Here is a 27,059-nt window from a genome sequence, read left to right as displayed (position 1 = left end):
TCCATTGGGTTATAGGTCCATTTCTGTGCCCTATCCACTTTTCTTAAATTACTCACCTTACAAAAAACAGTTAGGAGTGTTTAGCCTCAGAATAATTCTAGCCTTTGATAGAATTTGATTATTATTGATGCATTTTTGTGCACCCTTACATTTTCACCATTCCTGGTTAATTTTGACTTCCTTTTAGGCTATTTTACATAATAATAGCCCTGCACTATAATTCATTTATTGTTTAAAATTAATAATCTAATCTATAAAGTAACTAAATCTAAGTAAATGCAATAAAGAAGGATAAGTAACGTTAAACTCGAAAGGGTCCAGGTTGACTAAACTTTTTGAAAGTCTGTCTCCACCACCACCACCTCCCCCTGTACCCTCCCCCTGTCTGTTGATATCACAGCCCGGAGAGGTTTGAATCCAGTCGCCGCCATGCTGAGCTGAGGGAGAGCTACAACCCAAAACTTTGTCACGCTGCCGTTGCTCCGACCGCTCATCTCCGTACACAACCGGGACGAAGAGGAGAAACTTCCCCCTCCTCCAGCAGTGAGTACACCATACTACCTGTCGCTTTCATTTGACTGCGAAGCTTTTACCTGTGCATGCGAGTAGCCGACACTTTACTGTTTGAAACCTCTTGGAGTTGTTTCAGCCTGAGCCCTGCTGCTGCTGCTGCTCGGTACTCATGCGTGCCGTCGCGGTCTTCAGAGGCTCAGCTGCACTTGTTGCACTGACTGTAGCCGAAACCCCCACCGAGTCGAGATACAATGCAGCAAAAAAAAAAAACTACGTCATGATAATAATCTCTCTTTTTTTTAGTTTTTCCGCGTTTTCGTTGCGCGCGCGCAAAAATAAACAAACTTTTCACTATCTTCACCGCGGTGTTTCAAAGTTCATTTGTGCAACAAAAAAAAACTAAGATGTTAGCGGACGAGTGCTGCGACTGTTGGGTCCACGCAGCCGCTGTCACTGTCCTTGAAGCGCAAAATAACTCGTGAATATAATATTACGTGTCCAGCAGACGTGCTCACACAAATCTTTTTAAAGATTAAATTCCCCCCTTTGCACTTTCAAAATGCCAATCTGGCAACCCAGAGGTCATTCAGGGGTTTCTTACCCTTGCCTGCATAAATCAAGGGTGCTCTTTCACGGGCAACAACAAAAGAGCTGTAGTGACAGCGCTGGAGCACACATCCACAAAACCACAGGTTTATATGAGGTTTGGAGCTTCAACTGAAATGTAAATACCTGCAGCATGCACTGTTATGTCTGTCAAGGTGCATTTTCTTTTTTTGTAGTTCTTCAGGCATCTTGTGCCCAGACAGGAGGGCAGCCCAGTGCAGCTGGGCCCCATCAGTGGATGGTCATAAACCTTTCACCTGCATGCATGTCTCAGTCCTCCTTGGTCCAGGGCTTGTGCTGGCTGGAGGGGGAGTAATAAGAAGTTATGGAGTTGCTTTCTGTCTCACCACTTGCCCTCTGGCCTGTGCTGACTGAAGTCCCGACTTTTTTCTGGCTCTACGCAGTATAATTCAAAGCACACACACATCATCACCCTGTTACTTCTCTTGACCTTCTTCAACCCTGGAATTAAATACTTTTGAGACATCCATGGAGAGGCAGATGCCTTCACAGGCTCAAGTTCTTCCATGTGTCGCTCACGATAAGAGCTGAAACAATCACTTGGACAGTTTATCCTGTGACTAATGAAGATTTCCTCCGGCATTAGTCAGTCAGTACCTATAGTTTCCCTTCAACCCAAGCTATAGGTGAAGTCTTCATATTACTTGGTCCAAAAAAAGAATCCAGAAGCCAAAGATCTTCAATTTATGATCATAGAATAGTAAGAAAAACAGAAAATATTCATATATTAAAGGTTACCTCTGTCGAGATAGAAAAAAAAAAAGTCAACAATTGATCATTTCTGTCCATTGCACCAGTGTCTAATCGAGTCTCTTTTTCAACTGCCCCACCAGCAACACATTTGTAATTTTCAGGCAAAAATGCTAAATGCAGGGTTGTGAATAATTATTGGCTTAATTAATAGTTTTGTATTTAAATATCACAACACCAGTCTTCAAGTTGATGACCGCAGGTGTTTTGTTTTGATCAACCAGCATTTCCACAATATTGTACAGAGCACTTTCCCCCCCATCTTGGAAACTTTATAGGCTAATTAATTAGTCGAAAGTTAAGTCTGGATCATTTGCCTTGCAGTATCTTTCAGTATTTCAGGAACTACACGACAGAATCGATTTCATCACTTGATGGTAAAGAGACGCCCCTCATGTTGCATGCAGGCTTGGTTTACATTGCATAAGCACTGAGGAATTTTGGAGCACGTCAGCTATTTAGTTTCTCCCTAAATACAGCTGTTGTGTTTTCTAAATCTGTTTTCCACAGCTTCGTTAGAGACATTATCCACTCGGCCCCTCCCTCCTCGCCGCTCAGCGTTTCACCAAAAAGTGCATGGGATATGACACGACATCCCTCTCCTCGTGACCTCAATAAGTAATTCTTCTGCCTCATCAAGTCTGATTCCACAGGTCCTTTGCTGGGTCACTTTGCTGGGCATCAGGAGGGGTGCGCACCACCCGGATCTTGTCAATATGATGGGCCGGCTGGCTGGGCTGGCGCTACGGTGGCACCCGGGCAAGCCAGAATCATGTCAGTCAGACCCTCAGGGGGGCCCGGAGAACTGGCCAGAACAGGATATTGCTGTGTGATCATTCACCAGCAGCAGACAAATCATTAAACCACTGCGTGCTGCTACGCCGCTCAGGCATCTCTGTCTGTCAGTCACACTGACTTTCCCCCTCGGGTTAGAGGTTGTGTGTGCGTTGGTAAGGTTGTCATTACTGCAGGGTTTTGGAACTGTCAATGGAAAGAAGGATCACTTTGGTAGGTTTTATATGAAAAGAGGCAGATAACAGGCAGAGTTGAGGGTTTTAAACAACAATTTTTCAGCCCTCTAAACCGTTGCCTTGATTTGTTTTGTGGGTTTCTGTGATGTTTACGGAGCTCGGCTTGTCCTTACCTGCTCTTTATGTGAGGAGAGCTTTGCGCACACAAAGCTTTCCCAGGCCCTCCTCCCGTTTTAGGAAAAGTTAATTAGTCCACTTTTAACACATGAGTCTGTATTTGATTTGGCTTTAAATTCTATTTATGGAGAAACTGATCGGCCTTTAAGTTAAGCTCTTTGTCTTTGTTTTCCACCTCCATTGGAAGCACGGGATTCACATGTGCTCAATGAGATTACACAGAATTCTCCTGCTTGTTAATGATAACCACACTTGAGCATGCAAACCCTTCATCAATAATCAATTTAAAATGGGTGGGAAGTAGAAACCCAAGGCAGGAACTGAGAGGCTGAAAGGGAGCTTTGTTTTTTAAATGTGAACTTTGTGCCGAAATGGCGCTTGTTTTGGATGTCAGGGGTTATTTATTTGGATGCCTTTTTGGGTTTCAGACCAAGCTCTGGCTATTTGTCAGTCCTCTCTCTTGTGTTAAAAAAAAGCATTGGAATTGATTCTCACTGGAGCGTGTCCAGTGTTGCCTATAGGGAACTTGCATTAATCACATACTGCATTGGTGCGTTTCTCCTCTGATCTAAATGCAATTATTTGACCACCTCAGAGCAGATGCTTCCCCCCACTCTCTCCTTTTTTCTTTTTTTTTAGAGACGTCACGTTTCTTCACATGCTTACAGTGAGTGACTGTCAGGTAATTGAATAAACTCTTAATGGGTTTGAGGGGGGACCATTCACGAGCCATCAGAGGCTTTCTTCCAGTCCCCTCTGCTGAGTCTGGTCGTCAGCCAGCTCCTCTACTACAAAAGGCTGGAATACCTGCAAATGGCCCGTGCAGCAGCTCCCCTCCACCTCCTGCTGTGGAGGTCACTGTAAAAGGTGCCACGTCTTTGACACAGACACACACGGCCCCTTATTGTTCCCTTCTGCTCATTAGCAATCTAATTATCAGTATTCTCCTGGCAGCTGAGTCAGCAGAAGCAGTCAGACCATACTCTTCCTTGAATTGGAAATCATTTTTGCGCTGCATACGGAAAGGCGAGACGGTAATGACCTTTCTTACAGGCCCATTATGCGTCGTGCTTTTTAAGGAAACGGCGTAGGTAGGGGTTTGATGTGTGACTTGCAGCAACCTCATTGTTATGGTCCTGCAGGAGTTAAAGGCTAGAGGTCAGGGGCCAGTCTGTGGTGCTCTGATGTTGAGGTGGGCTGCACTGCCTCAATGAAACAGACATCTGGGGCAACCCCCCACCTCCTTTGAAACAACACAAACCTCCTTTGCCACACCCTAGTATACCCCAGCACCCCTCAGGCTGGAATAATTTCCTATTGGAAAAACAGAGTAGCATCTGGCTCCGTATGAGCAGCACAGAGTGGCATGTGTAGGCACTTTGTGTGTGCGCGCGCTCGCGTGTTACTGGGCATGCATAATGCATTGCCGCATTCCAGAGATGTCTCAGCAAAAGCTGTCTCACGATTTGAAAAGGTGGCTCCAGATCAGCTGATGCTTAGGTACACACTGGATGTCAAGCTCGGTTTCCTGTTTTTGCCATTTTGCAACGCAAGGTAACAATAAAAGTGAAGAAGAGCACACGCCCTGGAAAGCTCAGTCGCTTTACCTGTTTTATTGACTCCAACTGGTTATTGCATGAGCATCCACAGCACGGCAGTTGTTTATTATTATTATTATGAATATTATTATTAGCACAGGAACACAATGAACAGTGCATGCTGCACCCACAGCTACTGTATGAGCAGTTATTGCTGAGGGCGCAGGAAGCTTACTGATGCGTCGCTGCAGCGCTATTGACAGCTTGCAGCTTGATGTTTTGAAAAGGTTCCCAGCGTTGTGTTGCCGAGCGCAGGGAGCTGGAAGGGAATGGGAGCGCTGAGAGAGAGAGAGAGAGCTAGCCGACATACAGTACATTCTGTGACTGGAGGATATCACTGTGTGACACAGCTGAAAGGAGAAGGTGTTTGTCTGCCCTTATCCGTCTTTCATCTGTTGTGGCGCAGCTCAGCAGTTGCAAAGTCAGTAACATTTGTTTACAGGTGATGGCGGAGGACGTTGCAGGACAGAGAAGTCATTCACAATGCGGCTGATTTTTATCAGATTGTTATCTCATTCGATTTGGTTAGTGAGTCCATAGTTGGAAAACACATCAACGATCCGTTGCCTGAGGATGCAAACTGTCTTTACAGTTAAGTGTGTGTGTGTGTGTGTGTGACTGAGTGTGTGTGCAGTTTAAATCACCCAGGGCTAAATACAGTGCTGAGAGAGAGCAGCAGCTGGACCTGCAGTCCCCATTCATTCTTTTAAAGAAGAGACGGAGAAAGAGAGAAAAAAAACATCCCCACAACAATAGACACACTCCCACAGACACACATACACAGTACCCTAACCTCAGCCCCCTCCCCCCTCCTTTCCTCCTCTCACCCGCCACCCCGACTTCCCCCTCCCCCTCCCAGGCAATTGTGTGCATTGACGCTTTCCAGAGGCGCGATCCTGTCGCTGCCGCTCTCCACCGGCGAGCAGCACTTGACTGCTGTGACAGGGGAGAGAGAGGCAAAGCCCCGCACACTCAGATGGAGGCAGACTACGCTGCTGACGTGCCTTTGAGTGAAACAGCCCTTTAATGCAAGAAGCACCAGCTCTCCACCCTGTGTGTGTGCAGCCTGCTCTTGTGCTTCTCTTTTTTTTTCACTGTTTATCGTGCAAGATAGAGAGAGGCAGACCGAAGGAGGGAGAGTGAGAGGAGCATGACCAGGGCGCAGGGAAGGGAGGAGGTGACAGACAGACTGTCGGAAGATCATATTCTATTTTTTTTTCTTCTCCTCATCTGTCATGCAAACCACTGCTGGTGACTTTCCCAGTAATGACAGTGTGACTGAGCCAGGTTGGAAGAGCCTCTCCTACAGCGTTCTCCTCTCTCCTCTCTCCTCTCTCCTCGCGCAGCCTGCAGGATCTTCCCACTCACAGATCATGGTAAGATTCACATCGCGAAGCATCTCGTGCGGACACCAGCAAGAGTGTTGACTGCTGTGATCTCACAATGTCAACACCTTTTTCCTTCTGCCATAGCAATAAGATATGTTTTTGTAAGCCTACCCCCTCTCTGCACTGGAGAGAGAGTCTTCTTTATAGTGCTGGCTATTTTTACCCAAATCTCATCTAATTCAGTGTGCTATAGGGCAGGGTGTCATGATGCAGTGAGTAGGACTCACTTACTATATCAGCTGTTGTTTGCTTCAATTCAGATATATGAGTTGAAAGAAGAGGGCAGAGTTTTCTCTCTTTTCACCAATGTCTGCTGTTTTGTTTACGGCAAGATGTGGAAAGAGTGTGTACATCCTGGCTGGAGTTCATAAATCTCCCTTGAGAGCGGAAGGAGTGGCTCTACGCTCCCGGCTTGGACCTTTCACATTTTCCTTTACCATGCCACTAGTTGCTCTCTTTTCTTAACTGGACATCCAGATGCTTAAAGAGAGATGCTTGGTTTAATTGTAGGTGCTTGGTGCAGGTAGATCAAAGCGAGCTAACATGTGTTTTCAACTGCTATCGCATCACTTCAAAGGGGAAACGTTCTTCTCACTCTGAGCAGGTTCCTATCTCCGCTGTGCACGGCCGCAAACCACACTGCTCAGCGACTTAGGAAAGCATCTGCACGTGAACTTGCCAGCAGAGTTTTGCACTTCTTTGTTGTTCAGTGTTGTGTCGGCATTGAACCAGGCACTGCATCAATGTTTGCATATGGAGGAGGAGAAGGCTAGAATCTAATTTTGGGTTTTGGTTTAGGAACTCCGCGCGCTGCAGGAAAACACCACACACATCAACACCACAGCGAGCGTGGGATGTTTATCATATGAAGCTCTCATACTTGAGTTGGATTCTGCACATTGTGCAAAAGCACGAGCACTTACATATTTCAACTCTTTAGTAATGTAAGTAAATGTCATTTTGAATCAGAGTTATTGTGCTTCTGGAGAGAATGGGCTGTGACATCTTAACCCTGAAATTCTGGCTCGGTCCTTTTTCATATAACTCGACAAGGAATTCTAAAAATGAAGCTATGGAAATAACATTTATCACTTAATTAATGTTGTTGGAGGTTCTCTCTCTCTTTTTTTTAAAATATTTTCCACAAACACAGCATCTAAGAGACCAGAGGAAATGGATCTATGGTAAATTGATGACTGGGTGTGTGCAGCTTATGTCTGCTCCTACTCTGTAGACAGACAGACAGACAGATGAAAGTTCAGTGAGCTGCTATCAGGCAGGGAAATGAAAGAGACAGACTGACAGGTAAGCTAATGCACTGGAGCATCACCAGAGGAGAAGTTCAATTTAGTCTGGATGGAAAAGGTCAACGGAAAGCAAGGAAGAGAAGCCACATGCACCCGTTTAGCCATGGTCCCCACAGAGACAGACTGCCGCTGGCTGGCTGGCTGGCTCCGAGGCTGGTGGCTGTCTGTCTGGGTTTGGGGCTGATGTGACTGGGTGGGGTCGAGACCTCAGCATCACGCCTCCGTCTCTCCCTCCAGTTGCAGTCCTATCAGCTGACAGTGATAAAACCATTAAGGCCTCTTTGTTTCAATCAGTGTTGGGTTATTAACTGAAAGAGACACGTTTTTATTAGAGGTGAAATGAATTAAATGAAAAGCTGCTTCAGGTTTTATTATATTCTTGAGTCTGTCTGTGAATTGGTATCTAACCTTTTATCTGCTTAGTGAACCTAAAATCCCCCTCTGGCAGGTCACAGTCTGTGTTAACACATAGCAGGGTATAATCTATGAATTTAATGTGCAGCTGCTTGTAATCTTTTCTTTTTTTAATAGGTAGATAATCTGAAGAGCTAATGGCAGGTTGTGGAGACTGCTCATCAGCCAGCAGGGCACAGGATGTGTCTCGTCTCATTGCCTCATTAAAATTTCAAAATCAGAGGGCTGGCAGCAAACATCTGCTGATTTATGTGCATTCACAACTACGCACCGATAACAGATGTGTGCTTTATGGATTTCTTTAAATGCAATTTAATCTGCTGCACTTGGCGATGGAGGTTTTTATGATGTTTTTATTAGTGGGTGATTGATGGTAATCAGCTGCACTGATTTGCCAAAATTGCCCCTCAGGCACACACACAATGCATTCGTCATCTCTGACTGGATTCATATTGTCTGCTCGCTACCCAAGAGGATTTCTTGGTGCACTCTATTTATGCTAGCTAGCTGGCTGGTTGGCCGCCCTGGTAACTATGGTAACAGTATCCCCCCAGAAAGTTGAAGAGACCAAGCCTTGCTAGGCTAATTGTGAGCAAGTGAAGCATGTCTGCAAAGTTAGACGTTGTCCCGGCCTGGACCGTGCCCTAGCTCAGTGGAATTTTGTGTGTGTGTGTGTGTGTGTGTGTGTGTCCTCATTGACTTGTGCAGACAAACAGTAGCTGTCACAATACTAGTGATTTCTTCAGACCTTTGTGTTGTAAAGGTTTTGTTTGAGATACCTGATTAGCATTCACCTAGCGCAAAATCATGTACTCAATTCATGCTAGAAAGACACACAAGACGCCAACTATCAACCAGTAATCCAGTCATTGATGGACAGGCTTGTCAATTGTAAAGATTTAATGTTTTTCTCAGTGATAGCAAGCTGGATAGTGTATGGTTTTAGCCACTGGTTACATAAAACACTATTTTTCTGGTTTTATTTCAGACAAAGCAAAACAGTCAATAATGAAAATGACTTCAGTTTCACTCCAAACTTATTTCATAAAGGTCATGTACTTTACGATGAGGTATTAATGCCATTTGTTCACTATAGTTGTGAATTAATGATTAATTGTCATAAACTAATGTCCCTTTTTCCCCTTTCTTGCAGACCGCTGTTGTGACTTCAGACACTGGCTTCTCCTTCAACCATTTCCAACTGTGTGAAGAAAAGTAGAAAGAAGTTTTAATGTATCAGTATTCGCTAGCCGACGCCATGACGGACAAGTAAGTGGTTTGTCTTCCTCAAGAGTGCGTCTGTGTGTATTTGTGTAAAGAGCCCACTGTACTCTGTACCCCTTTGTTTCGGCGTTGGAGTACGAACATGATGTTGTCTCTGGTGATTACACTTCTCTCGGACTGTGCAAGATTGTCTCCTGGAAGTGTTTGTGTGAGTGTGTCTCGGTGTGGAGTTGGGGCAGGGCTGTGGTTGGAGGGGAGGAGGTGGGGGGGTGTTGATAGTACAGAGAGAAGTGTGTTGTGGTGGGGGGTTGGTATAAAGACAGTCTGTTGTGCCCCTGAAGACCTATGACATTTGCATCAGGGCTAATTTGCATTCTCGTTCACTGTGCTGGTATGTTGCTGCCGCTGCTAGTCGCTCTTTATTTCCCTGACAAAACACAGTCATTTATAGGGGTTTTGCGCCTTTGCCACATTACCTCTTCTTTGCTCTTTCTCCGTATTCCCCGGCCTTTTTTCGCTCGTTTTATGCGCTTCCTTCTTCATCTTTTCCCTTCCCCCTTTTTTTCATTTTGCACCAGCCCCTCTGCCTATGCTGTCTCTATCTCTTTTCTCTTTTTGTCTCTTTTGTCAACTTTGTCTTTGTCTCTTGGTTTGCCGTGTTTGTTGGATTTCGATCTATAGAGGATGGAGAATTTGGGTGCAGTAAGCAAAATAATCTGCTGTCAGTGTTCATAATAAGCGGAATAAGTGGTGCAGGCCAGTCAGCTGAAAGGGATAGGAGGCCAAACGAGGCCTGGACTTTCATGTGCATGAGTTACAGAAAATGAAAGAACCAGCGAAATGGGTTGTTTTCAGAATAATCAGATTTTAGTTGTGCTGAACGCTTCTGCAGGAATCATTAGAGGCAAAGATCTGTATGCATGTAGTGAAGTTTCCAGCATCGATGAAAAGAGATTGATGTGATTCAGTGTTCACTTACTGCTAATGCACCTGTTGACCCTTTCAGAGAGATCGGGGGAGGTCTGGTGAGTCACTCAGGCCTTCTATGAAACGGGCCTCAGGGTAGCTGCGCTGGCTAACACCAGCAACATTATACAAAGTCAGCAAAATTATGTGGCATCAAGACGCTTATTGGAGCCAGATAAGGCTGTATTTGCCCAGAAGGGAATTTCTCTTGCAAATTAGAAGGTTCCACCACTTGAGGATGCAATTTTTGCAGAGGCAGACATTCAGGCGTGGAAGTTTTTAAAAGTGTTTTGGATGCAACATAAAAGTCGGAAACAGGAATAAGATGTTCTTGGAAAACAAGACGTAGCAGTATTTTTTTTATATTTTTTTCCCCTTCTTATTCAGCTGGAGCAATTCAAAGTGAAGTGAAGGTTGGGAGTTTCTAAGTAAGTGATGATGTTGTTGACAAGCTGTCCAACTGGATGAAAGGTATCCAAGCAACCTGAAAGGGGCGAAGAAGGAGGGGGTCGGCGGTGGTGGTAGCTTATTGTGCGCTAGATGCTAGTCCGTGTTGTAGGATGATTGTTCGTCGGGGAAGAATGATAAATGTTATGCCAAAAGGAAGTGAGGGGAAAAGTTGGAGGACGTGCCCCCGACGGTGATGGCGAACAAAGCCTCCCTCAACATGGGACTACTTAAGATTCATACAAAGGCAGAAGAAGCAGGCTTCTTATTTTCTCTCTGACACACACACACACACACACACACACACACACACACACACACACACACACACACACACACACACACACACACACACACACACACACACACACACACACACACACACACACACACACACTAATGCCTCCTGTTTTTCTCCAGCCCGTTCATGAGCAAACATTTACACATAGCAGGATATCAGTGGACATTCCCGTAGATGCGTGCATTCCACTCAGTATTCCCAGATACAAGCTGGCCTGCAGCTACATCTGCAACAAGTGGGGTATTTCGCAAATGTTTTTTGAGATTTTCCAGCGAATTGCGCATGACAAATTTCACAATATTCTCATGTTTGTTTGAGAAAACAGTTTCATGTCTGTGTTCTCTGTGCAGATGTTGCTATTGATGCGGGGGCCGATTGTCCGTCTGTAAAAAGTGCTCTCCCATCCGCAAAAATGAACATGTTTAAAGTGCAGGATTTTAAGTTCAGCCCCTCTATTGTACCAGGATGCTCTGGGGATGAGGAAAGTTTCTAAAGCCAGATTTGCTCTGTAGTGCTTGTAGACAGGGGTTCTTTCTGTCGAAATTCAAGCCTGCATAATCCTCTTCAACACACTGCTTTGTGCATGTGTACGTGAGTGAGTGTGTGTATGTGCGTGCATGTTTGCGAGTTAAAGTACAGAGTCCATACACCCTCCATCCAGGATTTAAATGAGCAAGAATTTCACCCAGTTGTTGTAATTATATTCTTTTGATTAAGAGTTACACTGAGGTTCGCTGTATTGCATCATATATGATAAAGACAGTGTATCCAATCCATAGAGGAAAATATAGGTTCTGTAGAAAACTGTAAAATCTCAGATGTGAATTGCACCTCCAGCTAGATGGATCCTCGCTTTAGGGAAAAGACAAAAAAAAAAACAAGATGGAAAAATGCTTTGTTCCATTCCATACGCCCTCAAACCATGCTATCGTATTTCTTTATGCAACACTCTCCTTCTTGTTTTCCATAAGGAGAATCCTCCTCCTACTCACTTCTCCTTGTTCTTTGCTTTGTTCTCCTCCCTCTCTTCCCTCTCTTCAACCACTGTATGAATTTGAACGCTTGAACGTCCTCTCTCATGCCGAAGCCTGTTTTCGTTCTCCTCCTCTGTCCCTCTCGTTTTCCCTCCCTCCCCCACCTGTGGTGGTGCACACTGACAGCCACGTCAGAGGCTTGGGATGTTTACAGACGGACAGTAAGGATGACTGCACAGGTGTGTGTGTGTGTGTGCGTGCAGGGTGGGGTGGGTCGGAGAGGGGTGGTGGGCTTTTACTGGAATGACCCAATGTCATAGAGATGAGTGGCCTTTCCCAGCCTACTGTGTATCTGTATCAGTCAAGGTCTCGTGTATGTGTGTGTGTGTATTCATGTTAGTCTCATGGGAGTGAAAGCCAACCTGTGAGGCCGGTTAAGAGCTTTCTGTCACTTATACAAAACTGCAGCCTTCACAATTAGAAACCCGCTTAACACCTCCAAATCTGGTCTATAAGGTTCATATAACAGTCTGACTGTATGTTTGTGGATAAATTGGATTTTCTTTTTTTTTAATTACCAATCAATAACATCAATGTAAAGAGGATTTAAACTGGTTTTTGCTTTTAACTCACGTTGATTTTTAGGGGTCTTGAAGGAGATGGCACTGTGGGTCAGTTTACCACTTTGGTCTAGAATTAAATATCTCAACCGCTATTGAATGGATCACCATGACTTTGTCGATTGCCTACAGGCATTCATGGTCCCCAGAGGATGAATTCAACCCATAACGCCATTTGTTGTTTTGACTGAAAAGTCTTGACAACTGCTGGATTACCTTGAAATTTGATACAGATGCCAATCAATCTCAATGACACACCAATATTTCCACATTTATCCAATGAAATAATTCAACATCTGCAAAATAACCTCTGCTACATTTTACAGAGGTCTTCATGGTGACATTTGTGGTTTCGAGGCTAATGTATCAACAACCGTTGGAACATCGTTACAGGTCTTGACTTCTTGTATAGTGCAGAACCACCATCAGGTTAAATTATAATCAAACCAGGGGACATTACAATTGATTATGTGTGTCTTAAAACCTCATCCACAGGACTAAATGTTAAGGAAAAATAAAAACCAAGTGCTGACAACATAATTGGCTGGAACAATTTGTGCTGAAAGAAAATAGTCCCATTGGCTTGTTGTCAGCTTAAGCTTTTACAGTGTTCTTTTCTGTTAACGGAGACGAGAGGGGCTAGTAAAATTTCCTCTTAAAAGTTTGTGTTGCGATGGACGATTGATTCAACTTTGACACAGTGTTCAAGGGGCCGTATGAAGGAATAGGTTCAAAATACCTGGATGCAATGCAGCAGTTGTGTTGCAGGGGGTGTTGAAGAGGGAGATGGAGTGGTAGCGGTCAGATTATACTGATTAAGACTCAAACTGGGCCCTTTTTTTATCAGTTTAGAGAAAATCAGGTGTCACAGTGGAGTGTTTTCAATAGCCCGGCCTGTCAGTATGTTTACCATAGGCTAGAGTCGCTGAAGTAGGGCCATTTATAAATTTGTTCTGGCTTGAAGAGTCTTCAAAAGACCAGCTTTGCCCGGTCCTCATTCAAGTCCACTCATCAATTTAAAAAACCCCAGACCCGTGACATCTCCACTTCCTCTCCGTCCCCTCTCCAGACCGCTGTGTCACCAAGGGCGTGGCGTAGGGCACCGCTGGGCCCGCACCCAGGCCTGACACCCACTCAGGACATCCTGAATTGAGACATGTGAAGGCGTGGTGTCACCGGTGTCACTGGGATTCGTGGGTGCTCTGTATCAGCTGTCACAGGGTTTTTGTGGGAGCCGAGGGAAGCCAAATCAAAGTGCTTCCTAAGGATGTCGGGGGGGATGCCCCCTCTGGCCTCCAGCTCATCAATCTTCTGCGACTGTCATCTTCTCCCACTGCTCCATTGATGCTGTCAGAGCCGGGTGAGAGGCAGCGAGTCTGCGTCGTGCATTTGTGTCTCTTTGCGTACATGTGTTTCACTTTTGTGTGTGTGTCACTGAGAGGAAAAAGTGACAAGTGAGTGGGAAAAGTTGAGGAAGATGCAGAAGCCTGTGTCTATAAGTGGCTCCACACTGCAACTGTCAATCATGACATTGACCTAGATCTGTGTAAATAATCATAGTTTGTGGCATTGGGAATCATAAAACAATTAAAATCTGCTTTAACTTGACATTTTACTTCCTCACCACAACCACTTCATTACAGGACAGTGTGACCACCAGGTTAGTAGAAGTTAAACCTGTGGTAAAAAAGAGTTTTATACAGTTAATGTGATCAGTTGTAAGTGAAACGCCCATATTTGTAGTCTGGTGAGCATCATCTCTGCTTAACATAATCTGATTATTCTTTTATACAGTAGAGCAGGGGGGCTGCATTACAGTAGCTTACCCCACCAAGCAAATGCTAATGAATCTGCATATTTGGGTTGATTTGGGTGACCTGGATTCAGTTGTCTGGAAGATTTGTCTCCTTAATTGTTTGGGGACGGCATTTGTTGCATTGCCAACCACATCCATTCTGCCAGCTTCAATCTGTTGAGAACTCAATTACTTTTTTTTCTTTTTTTTTTTATTGTTTGGTGATAAATTGAAGTTTTATTTTAGGATGTAGTGATAATAAGGCTTCGATTCTCTGGTGGAAAGTGACCATGAGATCCTGTCAAGGCAGAGTAAATATGTAAGCCCACTCAGACAGAGTTGGATTGTATGGGACTGTGGGAATAAAGCCTGTGCACGTCTGCAGGGAGAATATATTCAGCCGCGTTGTAAGGGTTTTCATCTTGCTCAGGGAAGCAGTCTGAGGGAACAGACTGGAAAGCGTTGTGAATGGAGGCCCAACCATCTGTCACAATGGCAATAAGAAGATTTCTACTTTCCCTCCCTGCGACTTATAAAATCTTGTTTTTCATGCACCAAAAAGAATTTCCCCAGCTTACTGTTCTGTAACTGCTCTGATGCAGATTATTTCCGAACATCTTTTGTTCCCCTCTTTGCTAAATTAGTGATGTGCGGTGATGCATGCTGACACTGTACAAAATGATAAAGGTCTTCTTTGCCAAACTTAAACTTGAATTGTTGAACATGATTGACAACTGGTTTGACCCCTACCTGCAATGGAAAATAAATAAAAACCAGTAAAATATTAAACAATTAAGCGGTTAACCACGTAGCCTTTTAGCTAATGTATAATTCATTAGTCTCTGCATTCCACTATTAAATTGATAATCATATAAATTGTGCAACCTGTTCCCAGAATAGCGGTTTAAGGCTTGACCATGGTTGACCTCTCCTGGGATTAGACCACACAGAGCAGATAGAATTCAGCAGCAGTTGAAGGGAGAGTGCTTTTACTCTGTTTATGTTTGGTCCGTGCACACACAGACATGGCTGCCCACCACAACCTTAACATTTGTGCTCGCACTCGCAGGCTGGAAAACAAGCCAGGGTTCCTCTGATGGTATTCACACAAGATAATGTGTGTCATCCACTCGTCCTTGGTTATAAAAAAAAAAAAAAAGTTGGCGCACATGGTATGATATCACCAGCTTCGGTGGTTCATGTGCACTCGTGTCGTGTGTGTGTGTTGGCAGTTCTATTGTTTTTCACTGTGATTGATTCATCATTATGTCTGTCTTGCCATTGTCTAGACAACTAACCACACACACAAACACACGCACACGGACACAAACTGCTTCCTCCCTCTTGCAGGCACACACACACACACACAACCTCATAACTGTCTTGTCTGATCTTTCTGTCTTCTCCCCCCTCCCTAGCTTGAGGATTTTATAATTCTCTCCGGAGGAAGAGCGTCGCATCTTGTAAGGAGCCCACAGGTCAGAAACTCTACTCCTCTCCCTCCCTCCCCCTCCACTTGTTTTCTCCCCCACTGTGTGGACCGACACTGAGCTGCTCTCAGGTCTGCATGCTTCAGCACGAATGCCGCATGCTTTTCCAACACTCCCTGTAACCACCCCGGGGCTTCACTCCTTTTTTTTATTTTTTTATTACCCCCTTTGCATGACCACACCTGGGCAACTCAACTTTGATTTGATTCCGCTTGGCTTTGGTGCTTGTGGACTTTTTTTTTGTTTTGTTTGCAGTGAAAGTTTCCTTTCTCCCAATCACTTTATTTGCCTTCACCTTGTGATTTGGTTTTCCTTCCTCCTTCAAGTTCTGATTTGCTTGTTTTGTACCTGCGTTCTCTCAATTTGATGTTTTTGTGGCAGACATCCTAAATGCACATGCAGCTGCCTGCTTCCAGCAGCCTCTTTCTTTGACAGCCAACTTTGCTCTGTAGCTTTGCTCTGCAGTCGACTGTTTGCTAAACTCCTCCCGTCAGCAGCGATTGTCCACTCTTAGCTTAGCAACAGTATCTAGGCACAGCAGCTCTGTCAAGCTTTGAATTTCTCTGAATATCACTGTTGTAAAAGCACCTTTTCTAAACCCTTAACAATACTTTATAATGTCTAGCTAAATGACCCTTTTATTTATTTATAATGTTGTTCTACACTGCAGAACAAGAACACTCAGCCTTTCAGTTTACTGCTTTGGCTTTTTGCTTGAGATAGCAAGTTTAATCTTTGACATTTAGTATAATCATGTCCACATCTAAAAGCAATTTGTATATTGACCAATTAGTCAATAGACAAAAAACAAATTGGCCTGTGCTTTGACTCTTTTTATCTTTGTAATTTCATGCAAAACCAATGTAAAGGTTTGTTGTTTTTTGTTAAATATGTACATAAAATCAGTATGTTTATGTTGAATAAAACAGGCAAATGAAAATAAATGATAACAAACCATTTAATTGAGAAAATATTCAGATAGCTGCAGTCCTAAAATGAAATGGGTCAGCGGCAGTTGGTCGACAAAGACACCTGTCATTAGCAGAAATAAGAAGCCTGCTTGTGTTTACATCGGCGTGAAACAGCAGACCCATTGTTTCAAAAATAAATTACTAGTGATAAGTATCGCACTGTTATTTTAAACAGCACATGCTGTGCTAGAATGGAGAACTTGACAGATGTAGCTGAATTAGCAGCGGGAGGCAGTGCTCTGTAAAGGGTCAATTGAAGCAAACACCTGTTTTGCAGGGATCACTACTTTCATAAGTGCTGCCCATTCATTTTTTTTCTTCCAGTGCTCTAAGATGGAATTGTATTTTTCTCAATAATTTTGTTTATCCAGCTGCTTAAATTTGTATGACCTAATTTTTTTTAAATGCCTTCAATTATTTTCATTAACTTGAGGATGGGCCTGTGCCCAAAAACCCGCCAAGAAATCTGTGTGGTATGTGCTCAGTGTTTCAGGCTTTGGCTTTGTGTTGTTTATCCCTGTGTGCGCTGAGAGGGGAACGGTGAAATCAGTGTTTTATCTCCTGGTATGCCAAGTTCAGGAGGACACACTGTTAGTGTTGTGGCAGCCTGTGGGTGATGGGGTGAGTTTTCACACAACTCTCCAAAGGAGGTTTTTGTCTCTGCCGGCCAAAATTACCACCATGAAATCAGTGCCTGCCGAAGACTGTGCTGGGAGAAAAGCACGAGAGAAAGGAGTCCTCCTTAAAAGCAGAAAAGAGAGGAGAAAATATAGCCGGGTTCTAAGTGATGTTTACGGCCCCTTCAAATGTCCCCTGACTGGTGGGAAAGATGGTTTGTTTTGTTGCTTTATTCTTTCACCACAGCTTGAAAATAACCCGCAACGGCATGGATCACATTTAGATATTTTTTATGCTGCGTCCGTGGAATTGAAAACTTCAGATTTATTCCACTCTGGGAGCTGAAGTCACCTGCCCTTGGCTGTTGCTGTTGCTGTTAAAACAACTACCACCAATGCGACTACCATTCACCAACTGGGGACCACAAGGCCTTCAGCTGGGGACCGCAAGACCTTCAGCTGGGCTTTCGCAGCTGCCCAAAATAGTTCCACATTATACGCCCCAAGGCCTGGCTGGTATCACAGCAGCCTCAAGGAAACTACATCAAGTGAAAGGTTTATGACCTCACTGTGACTGGAGGCTTCCATGTGACCTCAGGCTATTAAGATTAACACTACTCACCCCAAGATAAAAGACAATACTTTCATGTGTCATTGGATTTTTCTGCCATATTTTCAGACCATTCTCACTAGTGAATCTCACAGCTGCAGCTCAGATATGGAAGTTTTAATTCTTCTTTCTTTTTACATCCGTATTCTGTGTCTATGTTTTAGCTGCAGAATATCAATTTTAGCAGCAATGCATAAATTAGAAGGGAAATGCTTGTTTGTGTAGGAGCGATGCCTTTTCACTCCTTTACTATGCAGTGTGAAAACAAACTGGATGATGACATGAAGGCAATTTCACATGTGTAAATGCAGAAGTAGCACCTCCTGTTTTTTTTCTCCTATGTGATCCTCAAAAACTGAATCCCTTTTATTGTTACTTTCCGCTATTGCAGATGTCACTAGTAAAACTCCTCGATTCTTTTTCCTCCTTTAATTAAAAGAAACAGTGGATGGTGATTATGTTTTTCATGTCGGACTACAGAGGCACACTCGGCACTTGCATGGGGAACACCACACAGCAGCCCTTGTTCCCCTAGTTAGCTTACTTCACTTGCCTGTGTGTTTATAGGCAAGTTTTTCAAAACTTCCAGTACCATGTGACTCAGCGAAAGGGCGTGTTGTTTTTAAAAAGCTTGCCATCGACGGACTAAATATACCCTTTACTGGACCTGACCCCTCATTTGCCTTTGCTGTGGCCACTTTAGGTCGACATGCTAGCTCAGCAGGGGCCCAACAACTAGTAATTATATAGGAGGGTTTCCATTTTACATCCCCTGTATAGTGTTGCCTTCACACAAGCTCTTTTCCTCAGTTTAGACGTTTGGGCTTGTCATTGGTGGTTTACCTACGTTTTAATTTTACCTGCTTCTCAATATAACCTGATATGCTGCTGTTTCTGCTCGCAGCCTGCACCTTGTCATCATTCAGCCTCATGCGGATGTGAATTAGTGTCGTGAACGTAGCAGATCGTGACGTTAATCCTGGATCTGGCCTTTTTTAAAAGTTTAACTCTTCCTCCCATCTGTCATCCAGGGAGCTCACCGTGGATAATGCACGATGACTGCTGTATCATCTGTTGCAGTTTTTCTTTCTTTCTTTTTTTAGACGATTTTCTCCATATGATGAGTCGTCAGCTGTGCAGCGGAGGTCGTACAGCTGTTCTCTGGGTTTTCAGATGACTTTATGTTGAACATGATGTGGCTTTGACATGGTGGCTTTGCACTCAACAACTGAAGGCTGATGATCTATCTCCAGTGAATTCCAGATGTTTTGGACCGGAGCTGCAGACTTGTGATTTTATCCAGACCATTTCAGACATTCAGACAGATCTTAAAAGTCGGGGGAACTAACTCATTTTACACATCAAAGTGTATTTACAGATATTTGGGAGTACTACTGCACATATGAAAACAACTTTTTAGTGGCTCCAGAGGAAGATAAACTGTCTGAAGTGATATCAGCTGAGTCAGCGTTGGTTTGGCCCGAGGACCACGAGTTTGAAATGTTTTATAAAGAGTTAGAGGTTGGCTAAGATCACTTATTTCTTCCCTCTCTGTCCCGCCCCTCATCCCTCTTTGAGACCCGAGGCTACACTAGGCGCTATTAGCATAATGCACCACAATCTCTGCAGCAAACTTTCTGTGGTCGAGCTCCAGCGTGGGTGATGTAGACACAAAGAAGATTGCGTGGAACAGAGAAGACGATATCTCTGGTTGTGCTGCGTCACTTTTTCCGAGTGCACCAGTAAATCTGCAGAATCCTCCTTCGCCTTGTCGTCTGCGAGTAGCGCAAAAAAGCAGAGACAGACTATAGCCTTGATCATCAGATCAGATGGAAGTGTACTAGTCAGCTGGAGCTGTAATGCCAGTAGCTTAGCCAATACCGAGACCATAAAGCCTTGGCCGTCTATACTCGAAATGTCAAAAACGGTTCATCAGCCTGTGGGGAAACACAACCCAAAACTCTGATGCAGCTGGCAGTATTTTAAGATGGGCCCTCGGTCCCTCTCTGGCCCTTATAAGAGGGATTTGATGCCCACAGTTGGCATTATCATGCACACATGTGAGCGTGCTAGAGTCTCTGCCACATCTATAGCCAAACGCCATTAATCTGTAAATGACATTGGAGTAGACATCTGTCCCCATCAGTGTGTCATTTTCTGTGGTCTCAGTATTTTGTTTCAAGTGACGGCTCTCTCGCTCGCTCACTTTCTCATACAGGCCTGGCTCCAAATGACCCATAATGCCCCTGGAGAATGTAAGAGCAATCTCCGAAGTACTTTGAGTCCTGCAAACACTGAAGCTCCCCTGAAGATCCCCCTGATCATTGACCTGATATTCATGGGTGTAAATATGCATCAACTTAAATTCATTGTGGGAAATATTTGAGGCCTAGTGCTGTAACTATTGCAGATAAATCTTCTAAAAGGACGATCAATGGTGACGTTTTAAGATGTCTTTTTATTCATTTATTTATTTTTTGAATAGTACAGTTCTCAAAGATGTTCAATGTAGCATCACAAGACCAAAGAAACCAGAATATCATGACATTTTAAGTTTTGTTTTTTTTGGTATACTTTTGCTGTACTTGCTATAAAACGCTGTAAAAAGAATGTGACCAAAATAGAGGCACTTATGTTTTTGTCTCTTGATTAATTGTGTCTTAATCTGCAGTACAATCTTTTTGAACTCTTATGCTGCTGTTAATGTGTGGATCTGAAAATAGAAAGAAGGAATCAAGTGTAACTGTATAATTTGTGAAGGTTGTCAGTTTCTGTTGGTTTCACCCAGCTCCTTGACTAAATTCTGATGGCTCTATTAGAAAACTGTCAGTGTGACGCAGCTCGATTATCATGATTATACTGGTGCCATGTTGTCACCCCTCACACAGCTGGGCGGGTACTGTCCAGATGGTCCTGGTGATTAAGCCAGCAGCCATCCAACGTGAAGAAAACATGGCAGAGTTTGTGTTGCAGAAGTCAAAGAGACTAAACTGACGGGGGTTTGTCCCAGTGAGGCTCTTAGGGACATATCAACAACCTTCAAACGGTCACACAAAAGAATAGTTTTACTGGAGGAGCGAGCGGTGACTTGGCAAATAGCAAGAGTTTCGCTCGGCAGAAGGTGAACAACTTAGAGCAGATTTTTGTGCAGCGCGGTGTGGAAACACCATATTGAACAGCCAGTGGAGACATTCTTTCCACAGAATGAACGACTTAAAGCACATTTCCCATTACTCTGTTTGTTTGTGCACGGTCGGGCCCCGTCAGTATTGTATATGGCGAGAGACCGAGAGGAAAAAGCTTGGCTCTTTGGCGTGCTGCAGAGGGAGAGAGAGAAAGAAAAAAAAGGAAGAAGAGCATTTCTGTGCATTGATGCTGATGATGAGTGAGTAGATGGAAATGAGAGCCAGTGAGGGGGAAAAAAAAGAAATGTTGGTTTGGAGATGTTGGCAGGCAGTGAATGTCCAAGTCCCTCACATCACCCACCCTCCGCCACACTGGCTGTATCCTCAGCTGCGCTCTCTGCTCACAGGATGTGGAGCTTCTTGTCTGAACTCTTGTGCATTGGAAATGAAGTGACAAGTGGTGAAACTGTTCCCAAGTGAGGAGTCATCCTGGCGTTTCATTGGACTCTTCTGTAGCCTCTAAATATAACTTTGGATGTTTTCTCACCAGGGTTTTGATTATAGTCCCACAGATCCTGTGCACCTGTTGGCCTTTTATTATTTAGCTTCTGTTCTGCCTCTTTAAAATGGACACTTTCATTTACAGAGATTATTAGGAAAGGTTTATTAGGAAGACTGTAGTAGCAGATTGTCTTGGAAATAAAGCTGGCAATGTAGTTATTTTTAATTGGCAAACAGTGTAGGTCAAAGGGACACATATTAATCAGCAGGTAGCAGCACTCCCCTTCACAGTTAAATCTGGATATACAGGGAGATGGCTGGCACATCCCTTATGACTTATTTGTGTTGCACAAAGACTTTAAAGCACTTTACAGTGAGCGCTCCATACGCATCCCACGTTCTCGTGCTCAGATAGGCCGAGCTCCAGTTTCCCCCTTCTCTGTCCTCTGTCCTCAGTGGGCAGCCGGCCAAGATCTGTGCCCAGTTAACAGCCCAGTGCTGGGAACCCCAAGGCCCCAAGCAGGTGTCAACCTCCCGGCCCAGCCAAAGGAGCTGAGAGGGGAACACAAAGGACTCAAAGAAACCTGCCAGCATGGTAACCGTCTTAAATATCCCAGGCCCAGTATGGCCACTCCTCTAAATCTCTCCGCAGCACAGGGTTGCTGCCAGTAAGCTCTTTCTGCTACTGTAACACTGACTCTCAAAGGGGTTTGAAGCTTTTTTTTTTTTTTAACGCTGCGGCCTAAATGGGGTTCAGAGTGGTGAGATTGATGGAGGGCATCAGGAGTGTACAGATAGAGGGATGAGCCTCATTTAAAGCTTTTATTCATGCAGCGTGCCACTAGAGGATTTTTTTTTTCAAAGGCCAAAAAACAGAGTGAAATTCGGCCTGCCCACCCGGCGGCTTTTCATCATGGATTCAGTATTGCTATCTTATCCAGTCAAGCCGTGTGGACGTCAGGCGCCTTTCTTCCTCTCTACGCCCACTAAACAAACAGTTATGCTGCCGTCATTATTATTATTATTATGATTAGCCAGTTTATGGATCATCTCTACAGGACGCTCCCAGATCCAGATCTCATGGGCTTGGGTGATCTTTGAAAACGCTGGTTTGGCTCAGGGCTTTCCTCACGGCTAAGCTGTCCTGGCATTTAGATTGGCAAGACTGTAAAAGAACTAGATGAGAGGGAGACGTGATGCTCTTCTCTCTCTCCTTCGCTCTCTTGTGTTCTCTCTCTCTCTCTCTCTCTGTTCATTGTAGACACTGCAGTGATGATGTGGATGTAATGGGGGGCTGGGGGGTGGGGGGGTGGGAGCGCAGTGCAGTGCAGTGGAGTGGAGGCTCCCCTCATCTTCAGTAAACAATAGGTCCTTGTGTATTTGACCCCCTCTATAGCAGAGTGGAGTCCATGGCTAAAGCTGAAGCTGGAAAGGAATTCAATCTCTTCCTGATTCAGTTTGTGGAAACCCTCACAACCCCCCACCCCTCCAAAAAAACAACACCCCCTGGTATTAGGAGGGGTTTTTCTTCTGAGGCTATTTGTTCTCATTTACAACCAAATCAATAATCAATTATCATTCTCCCCCTTTTTTTCTCTCACTGTGGTGGTCCTCATTTATTGTCTTTACATGCTGTGTTATGAGACATCTCCCCCCTCCAGCTGGGTAATTGATTGCTAACCTATATTTGAGTGGAATGAGCCACAATGGTGCCGCTGGGTCATTAAAAAGTACTTGACAATGATTTATCTGTCCTGTGACCCTATGGTTTGTTCGCTACATTCTGTTAAAATCAGGACAAATGACTAGATAAAGCAACTTAAAACACATAATTTTTCCATTCAGGCTCTCGATGGTGACGCGTTTCTTTTCAGTGGCTCAGATGCAAATTAGCAAACGTGTTATTCCCACGTGATGAGGCAGAGTTTTGGTTCCTGTGAGTGAAAAGTTCAATCTCGATCCTCATCTTACGAGACACCCGATAACCTTTTATCCCCTTCTTTGTGTGTCCGGCCCACCCATTCTGCGGAGGTGTGCTGCTGCGGGTACTTGAGCTTCTTATGAAAACCAGAATAACCAGTTTGGAGCCAGCTCACTTTACTCTCTCAGGAAAGTGGAGCAAGTCACCTGACCGGTCAAACCCACCTTCCATCTGCTCGATACTTTTTCATTGGCCTTCAGGCAGCGAGCGTTTCCACCAGCGGCCTCCAGTCTGAAGTTAGTAAAAGTCATGTTCATTGGTAGAAAACAGAAGTGGAGGCAGGGTAAAGGGCTGCTGTACCGCACCACACCGCTCCTCTCTCACATGATTGGATCAAGAGAAAGGAAACCCATCAGCCTAACAATTGAATTACATCAGCTAATCACTTTCTGACTTAATACCATTTTCATTGCTAATGATATTTACGGAGTAAAAGAAGGTAATCAGTCCCTCGTCCATGTCAGAATGAATTTAGTTGACAATCATGAAAATTGACCTCAAGATTATTTTCCCTATGTGCCTTCGTTGCAGTAAATTTGGCAAACATGGCGTGTATTACAAACAGGATTGAGAACAGATTTAGAGATTTATTTTAATATTTTACTTAAGCCTTAAAGCTTGTGCTTTCTCCCCCCTGCTTTCCTGTTGACCTAAAACGCCAGATTTTAAACATGGTTCATTTGACGATAAAACAAACGATTAACAAATTCAGATAAAAGTGGGTCCTGACAAAATGACTGAAAGCACCAAAATGCCATTAGCAGTAGTACATGAATCTAAATTTGAGGCACATTCCTCCTAAACATTTCATGATTGTAGGAGGCCATTAGTAATCAGGAAGAGCATTTACAACTTTTACACTTGACTTGATTAGGTGATTCAACTTCACCAGTGTCATGAACCTGCAGTGACGTGCACTTTAAGGCTTAGTGCTAAAGGAAAATGTCTGGTTTAAACAAGACATCCTAAGGTTTTATTGAACATGACAACATCAGCCTCCTGAGGTGGGTCTGGATGAGTCTAACACTCAGACATGACACACAGCTCCCTAATGGAGGCTTTATCAGACGCACCCTGAGGTGGGTGTACCAGGAAAGAGCTGTTAAAAGGCAGGCGGATCACAATGCTCTACAAATTGGCAAATGGAAAACGACACCTGCACCTGATAAGAGCTTAAAGCTTCCAGATACGCTGTCATCATCACCACCGTCACCCACCACCACCGTCACCGCAGCTGTCATCGTCATCGGCCGAGGGAGCGGATCTGCCCGTCGCTGTTTGTCGACAATGCAGCCATGCAGAATAACAAGTTTGGAATAAAAGGGGGATTTTCCTAAGCCTCAGGTGTTAAGTTGAGTGTTAAGTTGTTACACAACACACAACGGCAAACTGAGGTGTCATGCAGTGGTCAAAAAGCACACATGGCATAACAGCTGTGTCTGTGTGTATTTTTTTTAATACAAAATACAGTGGCTGATTATCTGCTGCTCTCACAAGTCACATTGGGTCAGGACCTCATCATGTGCTGCATCCCTCACTCCTCACTGCCCCCCCTCTGGGGCAAGAGAGGAACTCCACGTCCAACTCTTTCCCTTCTCTGTTGTTAAACTCATTGAATCACATGATGGCCTGCCCTGGACTAGAAAGTATGAAAATTGCATGAGTGAGAGTTTATTTCCTTAGTTTTGCGGTGTGTTTGAAAACTGCTGATCAGCATGTAGGAGAAAGGACAGTGAGCCTTTTGTTGCTGATGTCCATATGTGTTTTTTTTTTTTTATTCTTCCTTTAAAACAAAACAAACTGACTAGTTTCATGTCACGGGAAATGCTTGACACCTGATACAGGTACTCAAGGCTCATTGATACTTCCCATGTGAAATACAGTATTCTGTCTGTACTGTCATAGAAGGGTAAAGCAGACATTTATTTTCATTATTGATTAATCTGCATATCATATTCTTGAAAACTGATGCAGTGAAAAATACCCAATTACTATTTATCAGAGCTAAGTGACGTCTTTAAACAGCTTATTTTGTCCAAACAACCGTTGAAAACCCCAAATATATTTGATGAAAGAGAAATATTCTGACATTTGAGAAGCCGAAACCAGAAAATGAGACATTTGCTTGAAAAAATACTGAAGTGATTAATTGATCAATCCGCGCCTCACATAGGAAAACACGACTTTGATGTGTATCCTTATTTTGAGAGAGGTGTTTTTTTAATAGTGCAGTTTTTGTCCAAACGATCATCTTTCATGCGTGTGACGTGCTGCTCTAACCTTCTGAGCGATACAAAAGAGGATGAATCAGTGCTGCCAGCTTTCAGTCTGAGGGAAGTGGATTTGATGCCTGCCCCCTTTTAGCGGCTGTGCTGCATGATAAGATCAGGCTGTGAGGAACTCATTCATGCTTTTTCGGTGCGTCAGGTTTGACTGTGTCGCTTTACTTTTGGCCCGTGTGTGTGTCTCTACAGAGGAAACTTCACAGTTCCGAAGTTATCAGACTCGAACATGGGATTTGGCGTGCTGGGAGTGTTTTTCGGGCTCCTCCTGGAGGTCTCCACACATGGACCCCATGGTGTGCCCCGAACATCCTGGAGACACCAAGGTAAGGTGTAATAGCACTGTATAAATACATCTGAGTGAAGGTTGTCATGTGTGAGGGCCAAATTTTATATTTTAACAATTCAAATCATCAGTCTGGACTTTTAAGTGGCTTTAATTGTTTTTATTCTGTCAACAAATGATTCTTTACAGGTGTCAGTCAAGCAGATATTCAATTCTTGTGTGTGTTGTTTGCATCATCCCTGTACTTCTGTGCTACTGTTACAGTTACTCAGTGAAATTAACCATTTCTGGTAAACGTTACTCAGAATGACTGATGATGATTTGCATCGAAACTTTCAGTTCGAGAGTGCCACATAATCTGGCAATCTGTGAGGTGTCGCGTGTTAGTCTGAGTTGGTATTCATGAAATGATGGCATCTCTTTTTAGTTCACTTCCTCTACTGGTAATGAAGAGAGAACTGAATGTAAATACTTAACGGACTGATCATAATAATCTATCAAAGCTCTCTTTTGACTGTATGTCCAGTTTCACAACATATTGCTGGTGCTGAACCTGTTTCCTCTATTTATCGAGCAGACGGCTCTCGGTCTCACCACAGCTTCCCAGATTAAAACATTTACTTTCAGGCGGAAGCTGTGTTTGTGCACCTCGCTTCATATAAATAGCTGCAGTGATGCTGTCGGTCCGTGAGAAGCAGTGCAGCTTACCTTTAACAACCCTTCACTCTGACACAGTCATTGTGGCAGTCCGTCAGCATTTGTTTTCATCATTGTGTTTTGTGCTCAGATTTAGACCTGATGGAGTTTTCAGAGCCAGGGATCTTCAACTACTCCACATTGTTGCTGAGTGAGAAAAGGGATGCACTGTATGTGGGAGCCAGGGAGGCCATCTTTGAGCTCAGCAAGAAGAATGTGACAGTCAGAAACAACAAGGTATCAAAGTACAAAACAATACTTGTGAAAAACAGATAAACAGAAAAAGAAAAAAAAACTCCAATGCAAATAACGAAAATGTTTCCATTTCAGGTTCAGTGGAGAGTTGCAGAAACTCCCATGCTGATGTGCACAGTTAAAGGAAAATCACAAGAGGTTCGTTCAGCAATTCATATTTCAATACTGTTTCA

General features: G+C 43.9%; 1 protein-coding gene across 4 annotated transcripts in view; it reads left to right on the top strand.

Moving 5' to 3' along the window:
- The first annotated feature begins 405 nt into the window (after positions 1-405).
- Positions 406-27,059, top strand: part of sema4d (sema domain, immunoglobulin domain (Ig), transmembrane domain (TM) and short cytoplasmic domain, (semaphorin) 4D) — a 37,469-nt gene continuing 10,815 nt past the window's right edge. For 3 of the 4 annotated variants that reach the window (XR_014595801.1, XM_083983567.1, XM_083983566.1), the window contains exons 1-6: positions 406-543; positions 8,899-9,014; positions 15,491-15,550; positions 25,842-25,975; positions 26,723-26,868; positions 26,962-27,024. Coding sequence is in view for 3 of the 4 variants with exons in the window: in XM_083983567.1 (XP_083839693.1) it covers positions 25,879-25,975; positions 26,723-26,868; positions 26,962-27,024 (306 nt within the window). In the remaining variant the exon portion in view is untranslated. Of the gene's footprint in view, positions 544-8,898; positions 9,015-15,490; positions 15,551-25,841; positions 25,976-26,722; positions 26,869-26,961; positions 27,025-27,059 lie in introns of those variants that run through there. The other variant, XM_083983568.1, reaches the window with a different exon arrangement.

The sequence above is a fragment of the Trachurus trachurus genome, assembly GCF_905171665.1.
Source record: "Trachurus trachurus genome assembly, chromosome: 12".
In the NCBI taxonomy this organism is placed as follows: domain Eukaryota; kingdom Metazoa; phylum Chordata; class Actinopteri; order Carangiformes; family Carangidae; genus Trachurus; species Trachurus trachurus.
This window is presented reverse-complemented; position numbering and strand designations above follow the sequence as displayed.